Source organism: Cuculus canorus, chromosome 6, assembly GCF_017976375.1.
Source record: "Cuculus canorus isolate bCucCan1 chromosome 6, bCucCan1.pri, whole genome shotgun sequence".
Taxonomy (NCBI): Eukaryota; Metazoa; Chordata; class Aves; order Cuculiformes; family Cuculidae; genus Cuculus; species Cuculus canorus.
The window spans coordinates 24,284,135-24,309,247 of NC_071406.1; the positions used below are offsets into that span (position 1 = coordinate 24,284,135).

At 48.0% G+C, this 25,113-nt stretch overlaps 4 protein-coding genes across 6 annotated transcripts; all 4 read left to right on the forward strand.

Annotated features, from left to right (window-relative positions):
• Nucleotides 1-802: 802 nt before the first annotated feature.
• HOXD12 (homeobox D12) lies at nucleotides 803-1,909 on the forward strand. Its single transcript, XM_009555613.2, has 2 exons — nucleotides 803-1,364; nucleotides 1,671-1,909. Exons 1-2 carry the CDS (start codon nucleotides 803-805, stop codon nucleotides 1,907-1,909), a joined length of 801 nt encoding a protein of 266 aa, XP_009553908.1.
• A 5,950-nt stretch (nucleotides 1,910-7,859) lies between these two features.
• HOXD11 (homeobox D11) lies at nucleotides 7,860-9,308 on the forward strand. The gene is made up of 2 exons (XM_009555614.2): nucleotides 7,860-8,466; nucleotides 9,073-9,308. Exons 1-2 carry the CDS (start codon nucleotides 7,860-7,862, stop codon nucleotides 9,306-9,308), a joined length of 843 nt encoding a protein of 280 aa, XP_009553909.1.
• Nucleotides 9,309-16,801: 7,493 nt separating this feature from the next.
• Nucleotides 16,802-20,060, forward strand: HOXD10 (homeobox D10). The gene is made up of 2 exons (XM_009555615.2): nucleotides 16,802-17,614; nucleotides 19,041-20,060. Exons 1-2 carry the CDS (start codon nucleotides 16,873-16,875, stop codon nucleotides 19,316-19,318), a joined length of 1,020 nt encoding a protein of 339 aa, XP_009553910.1. The 5' UTR covers nucleotides 16,802-16,872; the 3' UTR covers nucleotides 19,319-20,060.
• Nucleotides 20,061-20,338: 278 nt separating this feature from the next.
• Nucleotides 20,339-24,589, forward strand: HOXD9 (homeobox D9). 3 transcript variants are annotated; one of them, XM_054070692.1, is made up of 4 exons: nucleotides 20,339-20,388; nucleotides 21,845-21,896; nucleotides 23,191-23,784; nucleotides 24,190-24,589. In XM_054070692.1, the coding sequence occupies exons 1-4, from the start codon at nucleotides 20,386-20,388 to the stop codon at nucleotides 24,429-24,431; spliced, it is 891 nt and encodes a 296-aa protein (XP_053926667.1). In that variant the 5' UTR covers nucleotides 20,339-20,385; the 3' UTR covers nucleotides 24,432-24,589. The 3 variants fall into 3 exon arrangements, with proteins under 3 accessions (XP_053926667.1, XP_053926666.1, XP_053926668.1); XM_054070691.1 differs by having other exon boundaries at nucleotides 20,358-20,388; nucleotides 21,845-21,911; XM_054070693.1 differs by lacking the exons at nucleotides 20,339-20,388; nucleotides 21,845-21,896 and having other exon boundaries at nucleotides 22,818-23,784.
• The last annotated feature ends 524 nt before the right edge of the window (nucleotides 24,590-25,113 follow it).

The following is a 25,113-nucleotide window of genomic DNA, read 5'->3' on the forward strand; positions in this document are numbered from 1 at the left end:
AAACCCTGAGTTTTAGAAGCTTTTAAAAAAAAAAAATTGTCTTCACTAAGGAGTGAGGATAAAAGGTAAAAAAGGCAGACGTGTTGACCTAAGAGTATACCAATCACTAGTGTACCAGAATGACGATCCGGGTAATATCCGATCAATTAAGATTTTAATTGCAAGCATATGCAGATGCATATCACGTTTCTCGCAATTAAAAAACCCGCATATATAAAACGGGCAAAATACGTATTCTGGGCACACACACGCACAAGGTCTTTACAGGGGCAGAAATAAATATGTGTGCCCTGAACAGTTACATCTTCCCCTTACTGGGAAGGAGCCACCGTAGGTTGTTCCCAGCCCTCCGCGCACTCTCCTCTGGCGGGTGCGGTTGTCCCGGCGCAGGGCGGCCGGCCCGGGGGTGCTGCCAGCCGGGAGCTGCGCCCGGGGCTGCCCCGTTCCCTCTGCAGCTCTGCAGATGTTTGTTTCCCCCTCATCTTTCCGCTGCCCTCGCGGTTCTGCCAGCCAGCTCCGGCTACTTTTATAGAAGCGGAGACCATGTTTTCCCCTCCCCCTTGCGAGCTCGGTATTTTCATATTTCAAGTGTTATCATAAGACTTTAAAAAAAAGGGGGGGGGAAGAGAAGGGGAAAAAAAAAAAGGGGGGGACTCCGTGGCTCGGTGGCTGGAGGCGGTGCTGAAATTACCGGCTTTGAAGAACCTGTCTGCAAAGTTTCGTCCAATCGTTTCAGGCTTTCCGCTTATTCCCTGTTGTAACTAAATACTGCTGTAAGAACAGCTGAAGTCCTTTGTTGGAAATGTGTGATCGCAGTCTCTACAGATCTGGCTACGTTGGTTCTCTCTTGAATTTGCAATCTCCAGATTCCTTTTATTTTCCCAATTTGCGGGCTAATGGCAGTCAATTGGCGGCTCTGCCCACCATTTCCTACCCCCGGAGCTCGATCCCGTGGACTTGCTCAAGTTCGTGCGCAGCTCAGCCGCAGAGCCACGCGTTCGGCGGCGCGGCGCAGCCTTACCTCCCCGGCTCCGTTCCAATCAACATCAGCTCCAACGGCAACAAAGAGTGCCTGGAAGACAACAATAAATATTACGCCCACGATGCGAGCTCCAAACAAGAGGAGAGATGCAGGCAGAGGCAATCTTTTGCAAATGACCCAACTGTTACTCACACAGCCAACTTAAAGCCTGTAAAGTATGACCACTCGAGCTTGCAGAGAAGTTTGCATGGCTCAGCTGCTCTATTTGAAGTGAATTCCTGCACTTCCAGCTTAAAGGAAGACATCAAGAATTCCGTCAACTTGAACCTGACAGTTCAGCCTGCAGCAGTCCAGTCATGCCTCAGACCTTCAGTGCAGGATGGTATGCCTTAAATATCTCGCTTTAGTTAGAGGCGACCTAGCGATACTTGCTTTCTAAGAGATGCCTGTAATTGCTTTGTATCCCTCCTGTAGCCCATTCCGAGCGATAATCACTTAATCCGGGTCGAAGGCAGATAAAAATTGTCCTCAGATGTGCTTTGCCCTGTTTGCCGATCTAGTTTAGCCCTTGTTATCTTGCGGTTTTGGGGTTTGGTGTTTTTTTTTTTTTTATTTGGTTGGTTTCTTTTTTCATATTCTCTCGAATACTCAGACCTAATTCACTAAATTATCGACGTGTTTGTTGTAGGTTTGCCTTGGTGCCCCACCCAGGGGAGATCAAGAAAGAAACGGAAACCTTACACAAAGCAACAAATTGCTGAATTGGAAAACGAGTTTCTCCTCAATGAGTTTATTAACCGACAGAAGAGGAAAGAACTATCAAACAGACTGAATTTAAGCGATCAGCAAGTTAAAATTTGGTTTCAGAACCGGCGGATGAAAAAGAAGAGAGTAGTAATGCGAGAGCAGGCGCTTTCTATGTACTAGAGCAGAGTCCACCCGTTCCTGCATGGACTTGTGCCTGGAGTGTTCACCCCTAGAGTAGAGCGCATTCGCGGGAAGTGTGTATTTTTACGGTTTAAACCAAGTTCTTGAAACGCGTAGGATTCCTGCGTAAACTGGCAAACGCTGAGTTCTTAGCCAAAATGAAGAAGCCAAGCCGGGCCGGCACGGAAACCTGTATTATCAGCTTTTAACCTTTCTTTCTTCTTTTATGTAGATTTTCTTCTGCTTCTTACCCCCCTCTTTCCCCGGAGAACGGGCGGTGCTAAACTAAAATCGATTTCTTCTTTCTGTATGTAAACACCATTTTGCAGCAAAATAAAGGAATAACGTCTAGTAAAGACGTCAGCTCTGAGTCCCGGCCGCTCCCTTCAGCTGCCGCCCTGCGCGCCAGGGCGAGCCTGCGGCGCCGGCTTGTTTTGTGGTTTGGAGTAACCTGCTCGAGCAGCGACGGGGGATAGCGGTTAACAAATAAACCTTTTTCTTTTTTTTTCCCCTTCTTTCTTTTTCTCCCACCCCCCGCTCGGAGCCGCAGGGCACGTGACGACCGCGCGTAACCTGCGCGCGGCTCCGCTCCCGGCCGCCCGCCCCGACGGCAGCGGCACGGGCGGAGGGGAGCCCCGTGTGCCCTCCGGAGGCGACCTCGGGGCGCAGGAGGGGCACAGGGGAGAGGATCCCCCTCGGGAAAGAGCGCTCCTCCATCCCCGTCCCCCGGTGGCCCGCGGAGGGGGCGCGGAGCCGGGCGTCTTCTGTGCCGCCCCCGGTGGCCGCGCCGGGCTCTGCCCTCCCCGCGCCGCTGACTTTGGCCTTGTCCAAGCGCTGCCCCGAACAAACGGGCGGAGCGGGCGGTGCCGAGGCGGCGGCGGGCTGGGGCCGCGGCAGGGGCCAGAACTGGGGGCGAACGGAGCCCCCGCTCGCCCCCAGGGGCTGCAGGCTCAGGAGAAGGGAGAGCCCGGAGGTTTGAGGGGGGGCTGATTATTCTGTGAGACCGTCCCCACGGCCGTTTCCGCAGAGGGTTTTACGAGGGAAAGAAGGGAACGCTCTGGGTGTTTTGCCCAGACACAAACCTCGGGGGATAACCGGACCGGAGGGGCTGGGAGCATTGCCCAGACCTGGTTATTATTCCAGGACGGGAGTGAAATCGGTTTTCCCCACATCTTGCTGACAGGCTTTCTCTGCCGGGACCCTCTGCAGCCCCAGAGCCCTCGTGCTGGCCGGAGCCGCAGAGCCGAGGGAAACCCTCGATGTTGCCTTGGTCTGATGCTTCAGAAAACAGTAATAATAAAGCCTCTCACGAAATTTTAGGTACAGATTAAAACGTCTTTTGATTGCAATTTCCATTTAAATCTGTTTCTAATAAAGTGGTGTTTTCACACGCAAACCCTTGGGTTGCCTCTCCCAACAGTAATAATCATCACGCTGGCGGAGTATATAAAGTAGGCTCAGATATGGTTGTTCGGGGCGTATGCAACAAGGCTAAACAATCACCAGGCACGGCACAAAGCAGCTACCTATTTACACGAGCTATTGCCTTCCTGAAGGCAATAAACTCATTATTTCATAAGGAAATATATTTGAACTTTGCTCCTACTCCTTCGTTTGCCTGCAAGCACTGCTCGCAAGGACACAGTGGTCCAGATGAGTTTGGAGGTAAATGCCGGATTTATAGGAGGACAGAGATGCGGCCATCTTCCTGAAAGCTTTCCAGAGAGCCCCCAAAGGTAACGCCCGGGTGGTATTTGGGGAGGGAGAAGGAAAGCCAGACCAACTCGCAGGCGCTTTTCTAGCCCTCCAGAATGGCCACTCTTACCGCAGTGCCCAATGTAGACAAAAACCTACCTCGCTTACGGCGGGGCTACTGCCAGTGGAAAAGCCGAGGGGACGCAGCTCCCGGCGAGGGCTCCCCGAGGGAAGGGATGCGCATCTAAGCCACCTACAGCCAGAGGCATCATCCCTGGGTCCCTCCAAACCTTCGACGCATTCGGCCCCTGTGCTGGAAGCTGGCGCATTGCGGACAATAAAAGTCTCTTCACTCAGGAGCATTTCCCTAATTAAAAAAACTAGAAGCAACCCAATGATGCAAGCCAGGAGAAAAGCGAAAAACAGATAAAACCCCTTTTCTTATTCTCTGTTGGAGTACATTCAGCCTGCTACAGTCCATGAGAAATAGACTCTTTATATCGTCTTTCCCTGTCCTAACCCGCCCCAGTATAACCAGTCCCTTTATTACATGGGTGATGGGAAAATCCGAAGAAGAACGTCGGATGAAAAGATGTGAAAAGAAATGTATTATTTATTAAACGTATAAGACCCACGACGGTGGCTTATTGTGAAGCTTCTAGTCTTAATCGCCCACGAAGGGAGAAAAATCAGAGGAGGTAGAACCTTAAGTGGGATGTGATGCGAAAGTATGTGTATTGTGTATAATCGTATGTGTCTGTACATACATGGATGCACTTATTGCAGCAGCGCCCGTAGTGTGTAACCGTGTGTGCGCACACGGAGACATACATGTTTGAGGGCTCGTACTCTGGAAAGATGCACAGGCAGGAGAAAATGGTGCATGATTTCAAGCGTGCCCGTGCTCTGGGTTTCAGCAGCGGGCGACGACAGTGGCTCAGGGCGTGTGGGGAGGCACAGCCGCGTGTGGCAGAGCTGCAGACACGGGGCGCGCCCTGCCTGTGCGGCTCTGCCTGCCCACACCCGCCTCGGCCGCCCCTTGGGCACTGGTGTGCACACGCGTGTGCGGCACGACGGGTGGGCGTGCGGGAGATGCACCCGAGTGAGGTGGAGGCACCTCACGCCCTCCGACTGGGTGCCCTTCCAGCTTCATTTCGTCCCCCGCCCCGGCTTTGTGGGTGCATGCTGTGCCGGGGGGGAGCAGCGGGCACCCGCTTGCTGCGCCCGCGTCCCCCCGCAGCACGCAGACGACCGTCCATCCTTTTATTTACTTCAACATAAACATCTTTGCATTCCGACCGCAGCCTAAACGTGATAAAGCCCTTCCGAGGGGGCTCTCCATTCCTCCTCGTTTGATAAGGCTGCAAACGCAACTCGGCTTGTCGGGAATGGCTCTGGATGCCTTTGTGCTTCCTAAAAGAGCATAAATAATTAAAGTTTGGCAGGGAGGAAAAGCTTTCTTGCAGAACTGTAGTGGCAATAAATGAAATGACTCAGAATCTCTTCTCCAGTCGGTTTTTACGAGAGCTGCCAGACAGTGTCTGTTCACGTTCTCCAGATACTAGGGGCGCCATAACAAAGTTAAGGTCAAGTTAGTGTCTTATCTTGGGTGGCACAAAAATACCGCATCTTCTCCAGTCGGGCTGGGTACGTTTTTAAACCCGAATGTTATGCAAGTCGCCTTAATTTCCACGGAGGGCTTTTGGAAATGTCACTTGGACCTGAATACTTGGTAATTCCAGGCAACCGTTGCAGATGTTTCAAGACGCCTAACGGTAAAGTATTCGCCTGACTATGTACATGATGTGCATTTATGTTTCGATGCTATTTTAATCTGCGTAGGGAAAAAAGAGGGGCTGGAGGGGTTGATGTGTATGGTGTTCAGAGCTGGCGAACCGACCCCAGGATGAAAATACCCTGGCAGGCGGGGACCCCCAGCTCTGCCTTGTTCCAGTGGGGTCTCTGCTGCGATATTTGTTTCACATTCCCCAAATTAGATTGTTTTTTTTAAGGGACTGTTTCCTAAAAGGGCTGTTTTCGTGTTAACAAATCGTCGCCATGTCTTTGAACTTGAATTAGCTGAAGCCGGTTGTCTCCTGCGCCAAAATTTAATTGATGCTAGGTTTGCTGCATCGAAAGAAAGGTGAAGGATTCTATCTAAGGCGCGATTAGTTGTTTGAATGGTAAAGAAAATGAAGCTCCATAGATTCCCAGAGCCATCTCTCCAGATGAGATAAGCGACCAGAAACCTGGGGTACAATCCAAACGGATCCCTGCCCTGCTTTGCTGCAAGCTCAGGGTGGTAAGTGACACAGGAGCCATTTTAGCTGCGCAGGCATCGTTTTTAGGGGGTTGTTCGTGTCTTGCAGCAGAATCGACAAGGCTCTGAAGTTACCGATAAAGGGAGAGAATGGTGGTTTTATGTCTTGATTTCTAGTGATACCTTGTGTGGGTCTATCTGCTGGGAGCAATGTGTGGCGTTTGAGGTGGCTTGCGAGCGATGCACTAGGGCGAAAAATACCATAATGTACAAAGAAAAGGGACAAAATGAAAGAAAAGGTGGGGGGAAGGCACGAGTTTAATCTTATCTTCTTGGCTTTGATCTCCCGGTGCTCAGAAAGAGCGAGCCGGGGCTCTGCGCGGATGCCCCTCGGGCAGCCCTCGCCCGCTCTGGGGGGCCGGGGCTGCAGGAGGGGCCGTGCCGGTGGCAGTGGCGGCGGCGGAGCGGGGGGCAGGCTGTGGGGCGCAGCCTGGACTGCGGGGCTCCCGCCCCCGGAGCCTCTTGGCGGCGCGGAACCGGGGGCGCGCAGCCTGCGCCTGGCCGAGCTGCTCCCGGGCCTTCCCCCGGCTCGCCGGCCACGCTCCGGGACCGGTTCCCTACCTGCTCGGCTCTCTGCATGCTGTGGGATTTGGAAGCTGCCCTTTTGGAGGTGATGTGGGGCCTGTCGCCCGGTCGGAGCGCCCGGGGATTGCCTGGGTGGCAGGGGGCGACCCTGCTCGGCGTGGAGAGCTCGCCCACATTTGGGGTGCATTTGGAGAGCGGCATGTGGTGGGGCTGCTCTGGCTATGCTGAACGGTGGCGGAAAAGGCATTCCCATAGAGAGCTGGCAAACGGTGCTGGAATGAGGGATTGCTAGAGCAAAGGGCTGTGCCTGGCGCGTATTATTTATTCTCTTCCCTTTTCAGCCTTTGTGACCCGGTTTGTGCTCATCTATGTAAAATCATATTTAAAGCAGAAGCAGGAAACTGGCCAAAATGAGCCCTCGAAGGCAGGGCGGCCGCGGGGCTGGCGGGTGCTGTGCCTGTCACTCGCTCCCAGCCCTGCTTTTCCCTTCCAATGAAAATGGACATTTTGGTGGGAGTTGGAGGCACGGGAACAGAGGTCACTTTGTGTATTGCTCTGCTTCCCAAGGAAACCGTGCTTGGTGGACTTCTCTTCCTGCCCTAGCTCTTTGCTTTCCAGAAGAGCCCGAAAGTGTTTCCCTTTCATAAAACCGGCTACTGAGAGATGTTCTGTCTGTGTGTTTCTCACTTCGGTTTGCCTCTGGCGCCCTGACACAAGCGCGCAGTGTTTGGGCTCGTAAGCGAAGGAAAATGAGGTGATCGGGACTCAGGCTCTGAATTTCGCGACCGGTTTTGATGCCAACTGTGGATTGCAGGAGCCGGGCGGGCAGATTCACTCGCACGCCCAAGCGTGTGAATGGGACTTGGCTTTCCTGAGTGAACCATCACCCGCTCATCACCCGCGTGAGCGGCGGCCACCGAGCATCGCTCCCTCTGAGGAGGAACGATCACGTTCCCGAGCCGGCCGGGAGCCCGCACCCCTCTCTCCGAGGGCTCCCGAGGGTGTCTGCTCCCTCCCGGGCTGCGATGCGGGCGGGGGGCTCCGCGCCGGGCGGGGGGCAGGCGCGGCCCCAGGTGATGCACCGCAGCACCTCCGGGCACCCCATCGCCTGGTGAGAGGAGGGGGGGCACCGCCTGTGCTTGGACAAACGCTGCGCTCGTCTCTCCGTGCTGGGAGGGCTCTTTGGAGAGATCTTAGGAGCCTTTCCGAGGGGCTGATATAGATATAAGGACATTTCTACATCGCGTCACGTGACATAATTACCACTAGAATCAATCAAGATGAATTGCACGTCAGCACACGGTGGGGATTTTTTCTTAGTTGATCCTGTCCAAACCCTCTTGTGCAATAGATGGATCTTGTTCAATGCATTGAAGCCTCCTGGTTGCTTGCAATCGCAAAAAGGAAGACATGACTGAGTTTGACGATTGCAGTCACGGCACATCCAATATGTATCTGCCAGGGTGCGCTTATTACGTCTCACCCTCAGATTTCTCGACGAAACCCTCTTTTTTGTCGCAATCGTCGTCCTGTCAAATGACTTTTCCTTATTCTTCTAATTTACCTCATGTCCAACCTGTGCGCGAAGTAGCATTCAGGGAATACGGATTAGAGCGCAGCAAATGGCAGTATAGGGGCAGTTATGCTCCTTATTATTCCGCTGAAGAGGTGATGCACAGAGACTTTCTGCAGCCTGCGAACAGGAGGACGGAAATGTTATTCAAAACGGACCCTGTCTGCGGCCACCACGGACCGTCTCCCGCCGCCTCCAACTTCTACAGCTCGGTGGGGAGGAACGGCATCCTGCCGCAAGGCTTCGACCAGTTTTACGAGACAGCCCCCGGACCCCCGTACCAGCAGCACTCCGAGGGCGAGGGGGACGCCGAGAAGGGCGACTTGAAAGCCCAGAACAGCACTTGCAGTAAAACACCTTCCAGCCAAGAGAAGAAAGTGACACCAGCAAACAGCGCCGATTCCCCTTCTGGTGAAGCTGTTGCAGAGAAGAGCAACAGTTCAGGTAGGTATCAGTACTAAATTGGGGGCAAGAGTACAAGGCCAACACTTTGTCAAGCCGCTTTTTATGTGCAATTTTATAAGCATCCAAAGGATTTTATATATCCTATAAGATTTCCTTTACCGTTGTAAAGCGTGTTTACGATAGGAAACCAATTTAGGTGGGCTTAAGGTATTCTTGGAAGAGGATATTAATTGTTATTAAATTGTTGATATGGCGGGGGGGAGATGGAGAGATTTCACAGGTAGTGCTCCGAGTTGTCTTCGGTTTAGGGCTTAAGATCTTCGTTCGTTAGGGGCGGGGGGGGGGGGGGGGGGGGGGGGGGGAAGAAGAGTTTGAGAAACTTGGATATTTTCCAGCCCATTTAAATATCTCTCAATGTTGCTCGGAGTGCTCTCTTTTAAGGAGAAGTTGAGAAATATTCGCTTTTTTTTTTTTCCTTCTTCTTTTTCTAAGTCACGCAGAGAGTAAAAGCCCAAGGAATATTTTTTTTAACTGCTAGAGGGCTGCTTTCCAGGCAATGGGATATTGTCAAAGTCTCACATCCCTTCCTAGATGAGCATGTTCTTAGCAACAGCATAAATCAGTTTCTTCTCTCTTGAATTTCAGCAATTCCCCAGCGATCAAGGAAAAAGAGGTGTCCCTATACCAAATATCAGATAAGAGAACTGGAACGGGAGTTTTTCTTCAACGTATACATAAACAAAGAGAAAAGACTACAGTTGTCCAGAATGCTCAACCTCACTGACCGGCAAGTTAAAATCTGGTTCCAGAATCGAAGGATGAAAGAAAAGAAACTGAACAGAGATCGACTTCAATATTTCACTGGGAATCCCTTGTTTTAAAAAAAAAAAAAAAAAAAAAAAAAAGGAAAAATGAAAAAGAAAGGAAAATTTAGAAAAAAAGAGAGAGAAAAAGTAAAAGAAGAAAGAAGAAAAAACAAAGAATATATCGGTCTTTCTGACATGCCATCTGAATGCAAAAGTAAATTGGTTTACATGACATATCCACCCTGCGGAACTTAAAGTTTCATTTTCACGTGCAACTCCACACACTGAATGGCCACTGGAGATTTCGGGGCTTGGCGGAGCAGATTCCTGATAAGGGGAAACTAGGGTAAATCCAACTGTCCACTCTCAAGTGTTTCTCGCCAAAGGTGCTTTTTTTTCCTCTCCTACAGTACCAGCAATGGACCTGCAGTGTGTCTGGTAGTTTTTGCTTACAATTCATTGAGGTCGGGGGGGCTCTGTTGTTGCTTGTGAGCTAGGATAACACTTTCCTCCCTTTAAGTGAATGCGGTTAATTTAAGAGATGGTAAATGTACCTTCGCTATACATAAAATATATATATATGTTTCTATTGTCATCCAAAAGCATGGGCCACTGTCTTTTTCATGTGAATAAATGGTTTATAGTAAAGTTAAGGTTATAACTTCCGTGCACTGTATGGATTTCCATCTCCAAAGGATCGTAGCGTTTCCCGGGCTAGAGCCAAGCTCAGTTAAATAATAAGGGCAGGAAGCCTAGGCGGGTTATTTTGAACGCGTTTTAAAGGAATAACAGTTTAGCCGTCTAACCGCCCCTTTGTAGGTACGCGGAGCCTCCCGCGCTGGCTGTGAGGCAGAGCCAACATGGCTGTCTGCTGCCCGTCACTTCTGACGGTGCTGCGATTACTACAAACAACGAAAAAGACTTTCTTTAAACTGGTCAGGCTCCCGAAAAGCCCAGAATCCCCAACGCCAATGGCTGTTTACTTGTTAGTGAAGGGCAAGGCAGAGAGACGGCGGGATCGGGGCGAGTCAGACAAGAGGGAGCTATAAACAATTGGCAGTAGTTGGGATTAGGAAGAAGAAAAAAAAAAAAAGAAAGGGAAAAAAAAAAAAAACCCTTGGAGGCAGAGGGGTGGATCTCTGAAATGTAGTTCCTGGGCAGGGCGAGCGCAGCGCGAAGCGCAGCGCGGAGCCGCGGGCCCTGCGCGGGGAGCTCCCGCAGCTCCGCTCCCCTCCGCGCCTCCCCGCTCCGTCCTGCGGGACCTGGCGCGGCTGTTTACAAAACCTTGAACTGTCTAGACAACACCATAAAACCCGAGGTTCTAAACAGCTTAATTGGGTTATATTATACACCTTCTGGTGGGTGAAAGAGAGATTTCCGCAATGTGCAATAAAGGCGAGGAGTGAGAAAAGAATTTGCCTTTTTTGAATAGGACGAAGAGGCTCTCGCCACGCTCGCAGGCAGGGAAGGAAAAAGTGCCCAAATAAGTCAGGAGAAAAACGAGAATTCAAAAAACCGAGACGTGGAAGCGGAAGGACGCATGACTGAAAAAAAATTTTTTTAAAACCCTTTAGCAAGAAAAACATAAGTGTATGCCTTTGAACTTCCAAAATGTCAAGGTCATCACCTTTAACCTTTCTGAATAATTAGGCGCCTTAAGGTTCCTCTGTTATTTTCAACCACCACCCACTCTCTCGCTCTCTCCCCGTCTCCCTCCCTCTCTCTTTCACACACGCACAGCCACACACACTCTTATGACCGCAGAGCTGCCCGTATTAGCAAATGCATTATAACGCAAAGAAAATCCCAGCTGGGTCGAGGTGAGCCCTCCGCGGCGGGCGGGGAGTGTGCCCCGCTCCTCTCGGGACCACGGCGGGCTCCCCGCTTCCCTCGATTTTCTCTTCCGCTCCCCGGGAAAAATCCCTAATCTCCCTTTATTTAGCTAAAAAAAAAAAAAAAAATTGTTTTAGCTTAAAAAATAATGCGGGGGCTGTAGGAAATGCTACATAGTTTAGGGGAAAAGAGGATATTTCTATGCTGCTTTTCTGAGAATGCGCGTTTCCCCACAAAGCCCATTAATTAGAAATGAGCAAAGTCGCGGGCAATTTCTCAAAGCATTTGGTCTGACCTTAGAACAAAATTCTCTTGTCTCTCCCGAGCCTTAATCCACAGGGCTAGAACGAGTCGTTTGATTTTCTGTTCCCTGCAGTGCTTTAACAGTCTATCTTGGCGGATTATTACGCCTTTAAAATGCTAAACCACGGCAAAAGAGGGCAGCGGAAACCGAAACACCCCAGCATTAATCTTGCATAAATGCTCAATGATAGCAGTTTTAAGTTTCTATTTGGGAAAAAAAAAAAAAAAAAAGGAAGAAACCCATGACCGAGAGCAAATTGAGCTGAGGAGAAAGAGCCTGGGAGAGGAATTCCCCGGTGCTTGGCGGCCAGCGGCCACGGGAGGGCGCGCCCATGTGCTGAAATGCCGCAGCCGTCCTGGCGTTCAAGTCTATTTTCCCCCTAATAATAATTCCACTGCTAATAAAATATCTAATATATAAGTAACGATAAGATTTCAGGGCCTTCCAAATGAGAAAATAAAGCATCAAAAAGATTTATTAAACAAATAACCCATAACCGTGACGTGCTGGAGAAATATGCCACTTTAAAAGATTTTTTTTTTTGGCGGTCGTAATCTTTTATAATGCACCCGAGCTTTAAAAAAAATCCCATAATTTTAAGGAAGAAAAAAAATACCCCAGTGATATTCAGAATTCGTTCCCTAGAACGAAAATCTCTTTACACCTTTAAGGACAACCTTAATGCGGATGGAACAAAAGTAATATCAAAAGCATGATTTTCCACAGTTTATCTTCTATTTTTTCCTCGAGGCTTTTCTTAAATAAACCTTTCAGTGCAGAAAGCTTAATTTTAAAAAGGTATTTTATCTAAAAGCGAGATTAACGTTAGATCCCGAGAGTGCTTATTTTTTTGAAGAAAGACAGAGAGACTAAAGCGAAGGAAGATATTTTTAATATCCGAACATCACCTTGCCAAGGCATTGCTGAATGAAATCCTCCTCTTTAAAAGTACTATGGAGATCTATTAAAATGAAACTAGAGATTAGAAAATTAAAGTGAAGCTTATGAATTTCCTGGACGCTCTCCAGTGACCGAGCTTGTTCCGTTTTTCTGGTTTTCTGTTGTGTGTTTTTTTTTTCCTTTCCAATGCGCGCTTTTGGGCAAAATGTGAGGAAAGAGCTTCATTTCTTTCTGCTTGTTTGCAGAATTCATCGAAATGTGTTTCACGTTGGTTCAGCCATATTCCGCATTTTTTCAAGACCCGTCTCTCGGGAAAGCATCAGTTGGCAGTTTGTCTGCTGGGTTGTTGGTGTTGTTAGGTGGTTGGAGTTGTTTTTCAGAAGTTCATTGTTAACACTTCCCTAGAAATAGCCTTTCCGTCGATAATAAAATGGCATTGTACGATCCGAAATCCTCGGGATCCCGGACGGATCCCTTGCAGGCGCAGACGGAGCCCGAAGAACAATCCCCTGGTCTCTCGGTGGAGATACGCATTTCGAGAGGGAAATGTTTAGCAGTTTGTGTTTGTTTGTTTGTTTTTCCTGGCGTAGGAGCGCTCCTTGTGCGAGCCCACACCGGCCCCGGCCCCGTCAGGCTTCGTACGAGGGGCTTTAACCGCTCGCAATTACCGTGAGGCCGAATGTGAGCGAGTGATGGGAGCCAGGATGTGGTGTTAATTAAAAAGGAAAAAAAAACAACATAGAGGAATAAGGAAAGGCCGTTTTCTTTTTTTTTTTTAATAATCTCGTAAAAGTGACGATTCTGTGCCAGTCTTTAACCTCTCATATTCTTTTTTTTGTTTGTTTGTTTTACTCCTTTCTCTGTTCGACTCCCCTAGACTGAAAAGGCTGTGAGCTATTTCCAAATGTCTTTGGGCTTGTCCTTCAAGGAGAAAGAAAAGGACATTTGTTTATTTTCTGATTAAACTACAAAAGCGCCAGGAATATGCCGAAAGGTAAACGTGCAGCCCAAATACCGAGGCTGAGGGCTGCATCGGCGACCAATCTACAGGCTTAAGTCCCATCATACCAGATAATGCACTTTTGTGTCCACAGAAATATAGAAATCCTATAGAGGACGGTCTGAGGCTTCGGGAGAAGCTGGGAGTACAGAGCTGCTGTGCAAACCCCGCGCTCAGAAATAACACCTTCGAAGACATGGCAAGCGTGCTATTTTGTTTATTTTATAAGCTTTCATATTTAGGAAAAGACATAATGTCATGAGAACGCCGTCCTGTTCTCCCCTGCCCCCGCCCTATGTCAAAAAAATCCAGGGAATTTGAGGTCTCAGCCCAGACACCGACTCTTTCTATGAAAATATGACACATAGAAATCTGGGTAACGTGACAGTCGCGTTATTAAAAGGAGAAAGGACACAATATCGTAGCCATTTCTTTTTCCTTAAATAAAAACTACTCTTCAATCTCCCTACAATATAACAGCGTGGCATAAAAATACAATCTGCGCGTTTAAAGACAACCTAAACAAAATCCTGAAAACAACTAAATGAGTGAATTTTACTAAACGCTTCCTGGATTCCAACCTGTTTTTAAAATGAGATATTTCTCGCAATACCTTTGTTACTGAAGGCATCTGCAGAATATCCAGCCTATTTCGTACCTCTCTCCCATCCCCCTCCCATAATGAGACACAAACACAGCAAATTGCAGCTATGAGAATCCTCAGCACAGCCGAGAGGAGAAATAATCATATTGCCAGTAATAAGGTTTAGGAAGATAAGGCAGTGAAAATTAAGCCCCGCTGCCATGTCTGGTAGCCTCGAGTTTTTAGCCCTGACGTTTGCTAGAGGAGAAAATTGTAATGTCCACCTATGCTTTATTACAAACAGTAATTTACATCTGCATAGACCTATTGGTTGCGTTGTGGGTTTTTTTTTCCCCTCCATCATTCGGAAAAATATGGGGCTCTGAGAGGAAAACCTTTATATTAATGTAGATTGTATATCTCATTTATTGCACAATATTGATTTATTTATTAATGTTAATTACTTGATTCCATTTTAATATGATTTAAAACAAGAGTGACATTAAATGCCCAGAGCCAAAGTCCCGAGTTCCCCAGTGGCTCTCGCATGTTTATTCAACTTCTATTTACATCAAACTTAAACTTTCCTACCGTTCATTTTCAATAAAAAACTGCTGCCCGTTTTAAAAATCCCTCATGATTTATCGTGAGCGAAGGGTCTTACGGAGCCGTTTGCCAGTCCTGAATGCGATATTTAAATCACTATCATCACAGCCATCATCTGAGTTTCCGTGTAATGACACGCAAGAAATTAATATTTTCAAATGAGAAACAAAAGGCAAACCAGAGAGCCCTCGTGTCTGTTCAGGAGCCAAGGAGGCAGCTCCTGAAGCACCAGCGAGGCTGGCGTGGAAAGCAGCTCAGCGTTTGCTTATTGTTTTAACTTTACTGTTGGGCGAAACCCGCTGCAAACCTCTGGGCTGATACTGCAGCCGGGATATTTCTGGGACCCCCTTTTCCGAAAGTGTAAATAAAGATTATGAAAGAGCCATCTGATGGGCATAAAATTCCTGATTAGATTTAACAGTCGAGTCTTAAACCGCGTCAAGGAAAATAGTATTTTGTTTCTTTAAACTCTGTGGGTTGTCCGGGCTGTTGTTGAAGAAGAGGAAATTGCTGGAAAGCCAGGGGGGGAAAAGCCGCGCTCGGAGGGAGCGTCGTGGTCTCCGGCGCCGCTTCTCTCTCTCCCAGCGCAGGCGAATCTTAGCAATGGCTCTGATCATGATCTTAAGCAGGCTTCTCGCCGGAGCGCCCGTCTCTCCGCTCAGCCCCCGGAGAGGGCTGCGCCGGGCGCGGGGATGCTGCGGGGAGACCTTGAAAGCAGCGAATATTGCGAAGGTAATATTTAAACTCTCCGGCAACCCAGAAGCCGGAGACTGCAGCTATAAAAGACACTGGCTCTTAACCTGACAATGATGTTGTATTTGAACAGCTGCGATAAGGTTTTAAAAGGTCTGTCCCATTGCCACAGAGAAATTTTAAATAGGGTTATTGTTTCCAGCAGTCTAAAGCGTGCTCTAAAGTGCAAAATGTGCAAACGCCAGGAAGCAGGGGAAAATCCAAACCCACGCTGGTGGAAAACGCATGTTTTCAGCTGGGCGAAAGAAGCATTTAGATTTTTTTTAAATCCTTTCACGTGCTGCCCGCTCTTGGGGATCTGAAAGGGGGGTTTGATGGGAGAAAGGCCCAAAATAAATAGGAGGATAAATCCGAAACAAAAATTATCCACAAGTTCACTTTGTCTTGATGAGAGTCCTTGACAGCACTAATCCCAGATAAGAAGTACTCCAGTTCGACAACAGTTTAAAAAATAAAATAAAAAGTAAAGAAAATAAATGAAGAAAATAAAAAGAAAGCAAGGAAAAAGAGTAGCAAACAGTTTATGCCGTCACTATTTAAAATGGAGTAGTTGGGGGGGTAATTATGGGTACGAAGTGGAGGGGGAAAAACAATGAAGCACGTTTAAAATGTTGTGACGAAAAAATCTGATTAGCCATGCAAACAGTTGCTGTTGCCTTCGGTACTTTTTTTTTGTTTTAATAATACAGATGCATTTATATTTCACTTTAAAAAAAAAATTAAAAAGAAAGGAAAAGTTGCTCGAAGAGTTGCAGAGAGGACATAAGTATTAAAGAGCGATAGTTTAGAAGGAGGAATTATCTTTATAATGTTTTCAGTTTCCTGGGCAAGTGAAAATCCCACTTGTTTTTGGTTTGTGTTTTTTTTTTTTCCCAGGCGGTCGGGAAAGAGCATTGTAAAATAATTTTAGGAATGCAGCCTCCCTATAAAACTCGAGTTCTGACAAAAGTCTAGCTTTTAATATTTGACGATTTGTGTTAAAACAAAAATTGACCTTCTCGGTTAGCAGCGAGGAAAAAAATCAATAGTATAATTTTCAATAATTCATAACGCGAACGCCATTATGCTAAATCTTAACTATTAATCTTATCCTTTACAAAGTCTCGATTGATTTGTTAATAAAATATCTTCCCGTGCGCGGCAACAGAGGGTATAACTCTTGAAAAAGCTTCAGAAGCAAGAAAATTACCAAGTAGCCCGAGAATGTAGATGAGGCTTTTATTGATCGCCTCTGATTCTCCTTAATACGCATTAATAAATCCCGCAACCTTTTGTCCCCGCGCTTGTCAGGCGCGGGGCTCTCACAGGAGCCCGGGCAGGCGCGGTTCCCGCCCGCGGTGCCGGCCGAGGGGGTTCCGCACCCGCGGAGGCTCCGCGGCGGGGGGGGGGGGGGGGCGGCGCGGCTGCCGCAGCGCGGGCGGCGGGGCGGTGCGGTGCCGGCGCGGCGGCCCAGGGGGCGCTGTTGACCGCGGCGGGGCGCGGCGGGGCGGCGCGGCGGGGCGCGTCAGCGGCGGGGCGGCGGGGCGCGGGGCGGCGGGCGCTGCCATTGGCCCGGCTGTCATGTGGTCGCGCGGAGGCATCCGCAATTACACGGGAATGTTTTCCTAGAGATGTCAGCCTACAAAGGACACAATCTCTCTTCCTCAAATTCCGCCCCAAAATGTCCTTTCCCAACAGCTCTCCTGCCGCTAATACTTTTTTAGTAGATTCTCTCATCAGTGCGTGCAGGAGTGACAGTTTCTACTCCAACAGCGCCAGCATGTATATGCCACCTAGCACAGACATTGGGACGTATGGGATGCAAACCTGTGGACTCCTTCCGTCTCTGGCTAAAAGAGAAGTTAATCACCAAAATATGGGTATGAATGTGCATCCTTATATACCTCAAGTAGACACTTGGACAGACCCGAACAGATCTTGTCGAATAGAGCAACCTGTTACACAGCAGGTCCCCACTTGTTCCTTCACTACAAATATTAAAGAAGAAAGCAATTGCTGCATGTATTCCGATAAGAGATCCAAACTCATTTCTGCAGACGTCCCTTCCTACCAGAGGCTGGTGTCTGAATCATGCCCCATTGAGAACCCCGAGGTTCCCGTCCCAGGATATTTTAGACTGAGCCAGACCTACGCCACTGGGAAAACCCAAGAGTACAATAATAGCCCTGAAACGAGTTCAACTGTAATGTTACAGTTAAACCCTCGCGGCAGCTCCAAACCGCAGATATCTGCTCAACTTCAGCTGGAAAAGAAAATGAATGAAAACCCGAACAACCAAGACAGCACCGCTAAAGTCTCTCAAGTGGAAAGTCCCGAGCCCAAGTCCACGTTGCAAGACGAGCGGAGCTGCCTGCCCGAAGGCTCCGTGTCCAGCCCAGAAGTCCAGGAGAAGGAGAGTAAAGGTCTGTATTACCGAGTTTAAGCCGTGCCGTGGTTTAACTCCAACATGCCAGCACCATAAAGCACGCTCGAATATACTAACGAGCATCACAGCCATCACATTTAATGCTAAGGAGTATCGGGCTGCAGGTGCTGGGTCTCTGAAGATTTTGGCAGGCAAAAAATGCTACACAAAAGGGTCCAAAGATTTTCTGTAGGGATCTGCCTGTCTCGTGCATGCAGACCGCCTCTGTGATGCGGGGAATAGAGCCGTGTGCTCCTTAGTGCGCTGCAGCGGCCAAAAGCAGCCCCATACCTCTAAAAAAGCAGGTCTGGAGGTTGTAAAATACGACCAGCTCAACTTTTCTCTCGTAATATTTCGCTGATTATTTTTTTTTATTTATTTATTTTCTCTGAGCATTACTGCGGTTTGATTGCATTTGAAGTTAATTACGATCCTATTAAAATAGGTGAGGAATAGGTGCTACCAGGCTGGGTGAAGTTGGATACAAATGCACAATGAAAGCAGCAGCCCGCTATCAGCCTGGTCCAAAGGTGAAATATTTCAGTGTGGTGCTTTAGATAACCTTGAGTTGGTTTCCAAAAGTACAGCAATATTTTGAAATGCGTTTGGAAGCTGAAGGTGATGGTAATCTGATTTTATTTTCGCTTTGAAAGTGCATTAAAGCCTTCCTTTCGAACGGCGTGTGTCGAGGAATCCAAAAACGCAAAATTATCTGCAATCAAAATGTACTTTGCAACCTCTAGGTCGATTTTTAACCTACATGTGCATGGAGATTCTTTTTATCTGAATTATATTTAACGCCTCAGGTCTAGGTTGGTGTGGGGCAGATTTGTTTCTAGTAGGGGAAAAAGGAATCTAAAAGGAAAATGGGTGGAAAAAAAAGGGAAAAGAAAAAAGGGTCGAGGCAGAGGGTGTTAGTTTCTTGTGTATGTTTTTGGCTGGAAAAACGTCTCTGTCCGCTCCTAGGTGCGCTGCTGTAATTCAGCTGGTGGCTGGGGGGAAGCTGCTTCAAAATACAGTGCGAGGGTGTTTGGTGATTGGGATGTTTCCGTAGCAAGTGTCGTGGGAGCCCGAGGCGGCCATGGCGGGGCTCGACCCGTTAAAATGCGGCCATGGGGCTGGAGCCAGGAGAAATGGTGTTGAAACGCTAAATGCCAGCTGAAAACTGGAGAGCCCATTTCTAGAAGGGGTAGGACCTCGGGGCGGCCGCGGGGCAGGGTGCGGATGGCGGGGACAGGGAGCCCAGCCTGGCAGCAGCTCCCCTCCCCGTGCCCACACCTCACCCGAGCTGTGTTTAATGCCTACATCCACCATATCTGCCAGACACTGCAGAGGAGGGGTCATGGCCAAGGGTACACTCTAACAGACTGAGGTATTTTTGATTTTTTTTTTCCCTTCTTCTTCTTCTTCTTTGATTTTGATAGAGGAAATCAAGTCTGATACTCCAACAAGCAATTGGCTAACTGCAAAGAGTGGCAGAAAGAAGAGGTGTCCTTATACTAAACACCAAACACTGGAATTAGAGAAAGAGTTCTTATTCAATATGTATCTCACTCGAGAGCGCCGTCTAGAGATCAGTAAGAGCGTAAACCTCACTGACAGGCAGGTCAAGATTTGGTTTCAAAACCGCAGAATGAAGCTCAAGAAGATGAGCAGGGAGAACCGAATCCGGGAACTGACCGCTAATCTGACCTTCTCTTAAACCCTAACCCCGGGGGGGGCACCAGTGAGGAATGGGCACAGCACCACCACTTGCTAAAAGCAGGAGAGACTCTGGCAAAACCCGGCATTTTCCAGTTTTGTTTTGGTTTTATTTTTATTTTTATTTTTTCTGATAGAATGTGACTCTTCGTCCTTCTTTTAGCGCTGCAAGTGAATATGTATTACTATGATGGTATATATAAAACCTAGCACGTGTAATTTATTTTTGTTCTCATCGTAATGCAGGGTAACTATTATTGAATATTATCATTTGGTCTTAACTTATTGGAACTGTCGAACATCCAAGCAATGTGACTTTTTCATGTTTTTACTAACAAAATGGTATTTATGTGGGGCTGTTACACGGGCCATAACATTTTGAGTACGTTCAATACTTTAAGAGAAAAAGAGGGGGGGAACTTTGGGGGCGGGGGGAAAGAGAAGCACATTATAATGTAACTATCCTCGCAAATGAACTTAGAGATTGTCCTTCGTAAAATGGAATATTTCCTTCTTCTCCATTGTAGACATTTCCTTGTGGTGCATATGTGGAATAGTAGTCGTTCAGCAGCAATATGTCCTCTTGTGCATGTTCTGTTCGCATGTATAATGCAATAAACTCTGTAAACTACTGCCGTTCCTTTGGTCTTCTACATATGTTTAAAGTATGGATGCAAGTTGGTCTTCTGGTCATTCTCTATCACAAGTCCTTTCGACTGATGTACATTGCCATTTTCTAGTCTTTGTGTGTGTCTGCCTGGCTTTCTTGGCTTTCTTTCTTTCTTTTCCCCCTTTTTCTTTTTTTTTCTGTCTTTTTTTTTTTTTTTTAATCCCCTCCCTTCCTTTTTTTAGGGATGGGGTGGAGACTGGTGCGGGAAATGATGTAAACCTAATTCACTTATAATTGTGTCTGTAAACAAATGATTAATTGATAAAATGTTGTGTGATGTTCGCAGTCTGACAAACTGAGTGAAAAAAAAAAAAAAGAAAGAAAAGAAAGAAAAAAAAAGAAAAACGTAGTTAAATATTATGACCTAAACTGGACATCCTCATCTAATCAACTCATAAATGGTAAGTGATACAAAAATCTTTCTAGTACAAGCTGTCAGCAATATGTGTGTCATTTTATTTGACGTTCATATGTTGATTTAAAAAATATCAGTCGCTGCGTGCTTACAATGTGTAGACTTTGATTTCACGTCTTTACTCGCTTAAAAAAAACTCAACATAGTAAATGCAAAGCTGGGTAAAAGTAAATGTTACGGAGTTCGATTCTTGGTCAGCTCAAGAGCTTTCAGAAGATGGTGGATGGGAAAATATTGCCTCAAACATCTGGCGGGGTTGGCTTTTTTGAGCAGAAACGCTCCGAAACGTGCTTACAGAAGTACACCAGTCTCCTCAGACCTACTTTTGTCACCCTGCACCATTTCTGTTTGCTCAGAGATCGTTTTATTTCGTGCAATTCCGTTTTAGTAGCACACATCCAGATAATGAAGTTCACGACTCTTAACCCTTTCTGTACATAGCTGAAAAATGGTATTAGCAGAGCTCTGCGCTGGAAACTGAGGAAGGGCGTGTGCGCGTGTGATAGAGAGCGGATGAGTGCCTGTGAGCAGAAATACTAAGCAGAACTGCAAATGGCTCGCAAATGAACGTGACTCCAAATTGAAGTGCAAACTTTCACCTTCAAACAATACTGGAAAAATAGCGTGGCTGCTGTTGGCGTTGGGAAACCAACTTCCTCGCTATCAACGCCCATTCCTCCTCCAAGCAGTTTCTAAATCAAGAAATTAAATGGAAGATAGGGCCAATACTGTCTGACTTGGTGACAGTGATACTGCTCCTATTGCAGCTGGTGGCGTTGTATTTCTCTCTCTTGTCCCTGATATTTAATTTAAGCGAATAGTTTCTCATGTGCATGTTTACTCGTAGAGCAAAGGTATATTTTCCTCAAATCAAAGCATCACCATTTTGAAGCTGCGGAAGCCGCAAGGCCGTAGGTATTTTGTGCTTCTCTTTTGGAAAACCAGCAGCAAAACAACGCTCAAAAAAAAAAAACCCCAAACACAGCCTCTTTAAATATTGCATATATTTTAACCGCCTTGTCTTTTCCTTAAAAGATACTCCCTATATCACCAAAGAAGTTTCAGCAGTGGGAAGTAATTAGCTGACTCCATACTAAAGGTTTAACGTATATTAAACAAAGAAGCTTACTCTAATTTCCCTGCTTTATCAATTTATGCCTGCGTGGAGCGAGGGGCAGTTATTCGCCGTACCACAAACCCTTCTAGAGAGAAATATGTGTGCAAACGCAAAGGAAAACGCTGGACTGAGATGACCAAAAAAAAAAAAAAAAAGAAGAAAAAAGGAAGAAAACAACTAGGAGAGCAATAAATCCTTAAATAAACAGGAATTTCAGTCCCTTCCTCATGCCGGTCGGCGAGTAGGAAGTGTTTTCTCAGCGCTGCCGCCGTGCCCTCGGCGGGCTGAGCTGCGGGCTCTCACTAACTGTGTGCGTTTCCTCCAGATCCCGGCGCAGCCACCGCCTCGGGAGAGCAGGCATGGCCAGAAGATCGTGGGTAATCTGGTTTTCGGTACTAACCGGGCACCGTTTCGCTCGGGGAAGGATACCCGGGCCGGGGAGGGAGAAGAGGGGAGGGAAGGGAAGCAAAGCAAGCTGAAAAAAAAAAAATCGCACGTAGGCATTGAACGTGGCCAGCCAGGCCCGGGCCCGCTCCCCTGAACTGGGGGAGGAGGAGGCAGCGAGCAGGGACTCCGAGGGCCGGAGCTGCCCGCTCCCCGTGCCCGGGCCCCTCCCGGGCCGCGCTGGGCACCGGGGGGCCGAGCCGGAGCCGCGCAGCCCCGGCGCTCCGCAGAGACGGGTGCGTGTGTTCAGCCACACGTCAGTTGTGCTCGGAGACACAGGCTTTGCTGTTTCCATCCGTCCATTTTATTAGGGACACATTAATCTATAATCAAATACACCTCATAAAATTTTTATTGAAAGGCATAAAATCATTACAGAGGTCTTCCACCTGTTTTAAAACAACACAATGGGCATCTCTTTTAAAAAGTGTGTCCTTTCCATGGAAACTTTCTGTCCGGGAGGGGGGGGAACGGATAATAATACCCGCACATGCTCTGAAATATGGAAGTACCGCAATGTGCTTTTACTGTAACATTTTCCAGTTTTATGAGAAGTCGTTACAGTCCCAGCTTGCGATGGTTTGTTTTTACAGGCAAGAATCCCCCTTTCCCAGCGGGTTTCCTCAGCAGCTTGGAGTGTGATTAGCAAGCCAAGGCTGTTGGATTTATTTAAACACCCTGCCTCTCATTGATTAAGAAATGAATGGCAGAAATCACTCAAAGGAGGTGAAGAAATAGTCCGCGGCCGTGGGCTGCCAGCGCGGCCACGCCCGCCGCGCCCCGGGCAGGGCGAGCTGGGCAGGCGGCAGGGCGAGCTGGGCAGGAGGGTAAGCAGGGAGGGCAGGCGGGCGAGCGGGGAGGGCAGGCGGGCAAGCAGGGCGGGCAGGGCAAGCAGGGCGGGCAGGCGGGCAGGGCGGGCGCCCCCGGCGAGGTGCGGGCGCGCAAACTGCGCGGCGCTACGCGGGGCCGTTGTTGATGATGATTTTTTTTTTTTTTTTAATCACAGCAGCCCCAGTTTAGCGGATTGATTTACTCGCAGTATTGGTAAATATGATCACGTGGGCTCCGCAACCAATGGTTGAGGGTTGCAGTCTGCAAAATACTACGATTGTTCTCCGGGAGGGTATCATATACAGTTAACAGTGTAACCTTTTATATGACTAAGAGGGGAGCCTAAAATGTCGTCTAGTGGCACCATAAGTAACTACTATGTCGATTCTCTCATAGGCCATGAAAGCGAAGAAGTTTACGGGAGTAGATTCGTCCAGGGAGGTCACAGTGCGACCTCCAGGCCATCAGGTGTTGCAGAGAGTTCAGATTTTTCCTCCTGTAGCTTTGCACCAAAATCCACCGTGTTCTCCACCTCCTGGTCCACGGTTCACCCTCAGCCGTCAGCGGCAATGACCGGGATCTACCACCCCTACATGCACCAGCCCCACTTAGGGGCAGCCGACGCCGGCCGCTACGTGCGCTCATGGATTGAGCCCTTCCCGGGCTTCCCGGGCGGCGGCGGCGGCGGCGGCGGCGGCTCCGCGTCCAGCTCCGGCTCCTCCAACGGGCGCCACTACGGGATAAAGCCGGAGACAGGAGCAGCCGCCTCCTCGTCTTCCTCCTCCTCCTCGTCTTCCTCCAAAAGGACTGAGTGCTCCTCGTCCCGGGAGTCCCAGGGGATCGTTGTGCCCGAGTACACGTGCGGCTCCTTCCTCCAGGAGCCCCGGGAGAAGGCGGCTGCGGGCAGCTCCAAGGACCCCGCCGCCTGCAGCCACAACCCCAGCCCGAGCAGCGATCTGAAGGAGGAGAAACAGCAGCAACTTGACCCAAGTAAGTAAGAAGGAAAAAAAAAAAAAAGGGGGGGTGGGGGGGAGAAAGAGGGAGAGAGGCAGAGAGAGGGGCAGAGAGAGAGGGAGAGAAAGAAAGAAAGAAAGAAATTGCCCCTTTGATTTATTGCCGAAACCTGTAAGGCTCGAATGTGCAAAACTGATAGTTTTACTAACCTATAAAAACGTCTAGACGCCTACCCCAGCGCAAGCAGCAACAAGCACCCATAAAAGACTCCACATAACCACCTACCATCAAGACATCATTTGTACAGTAAACAGACTGGGGCATTAAGTCTTTTATGATAATTCCTCCAAAGTTGTGAAAACAGTCCATCCTTCGTTAAATTAATTTAACGACCTTTCTCTCCCTCCCCACCCCGTTCCCTATATACCTCCCTTCTTCCAGATAACCCTGCAGCAAACTGGATCCACGCTCGTTCAACGAGGAAAAAGCGTTGTCCCTACACAAAGTATCAAACTCTGGAACTGGAAAAAGAATTTCTCTTTAACATGTACCTCACTCGAGACCGCCGTTACGAAGTAGCTAGGATTTTAAATCTCACAGAGAGACAGGTCAAAATCTGGTTTCAGAACAGAAGAATGAAAATGAAAAAGATGAACAAGGAGAAAGGCAATAAAGGAGACTAATGCTGGGGTAGAAACGTAGTTGGGAAATATTGATTTAGTTCTGAGTTTGGGGCTTTTGGGTTTTGTTTTGGGTTGTTGGTTTTGGTTTTTTTTTGGTTGGTTTTATTCCTTCCTTGCCCTCTCAACCCCCCCCCCCCACGTTTCTCTTCCTCCCTTCCCCCCCCCCCCCCCCAAAATTGAACTTTAAATCAATCTGTTATTTTTTTTGTTTGTTTGTTTGTTTGATTTGTTTTTAGATAGAAGTGAAACGTGGTCTGTCAGGTATTTTGGAAAATTTTGTCTTGCTCGCGAACGTGTTTTGCAGAGTCGCTTCATCCCCCCCTTCTCCTTCCCAGACCGTTTGGTTGATGATATTGTGAGTGCACGTTAGCTTTGGGAACTCCATCTGATGTTAAATGTTCGACATGTTTCTTAAAAGTGATGTAGTCTAGATAGTTACTTTGCCAAATTAAAGGTAAGGAAAGTAATTATAATTACGATAATAAATTATATATTAAATTACAGTCGCTTAAATCAATGGGGGTGCTGTGCTGCCCGCGATTGACTGAGAGGAAGCCTTACCCAAAACCTCTGCTTTCTAGGTCTGAGTTTCGCTCCTTCGCAATAGATGCCATAGCGAGGCCACGAGCCATTCCCCCCCTTTAGTGCACTGTTAGGAGGTTGTCTCACCCTCGAAGCCGCT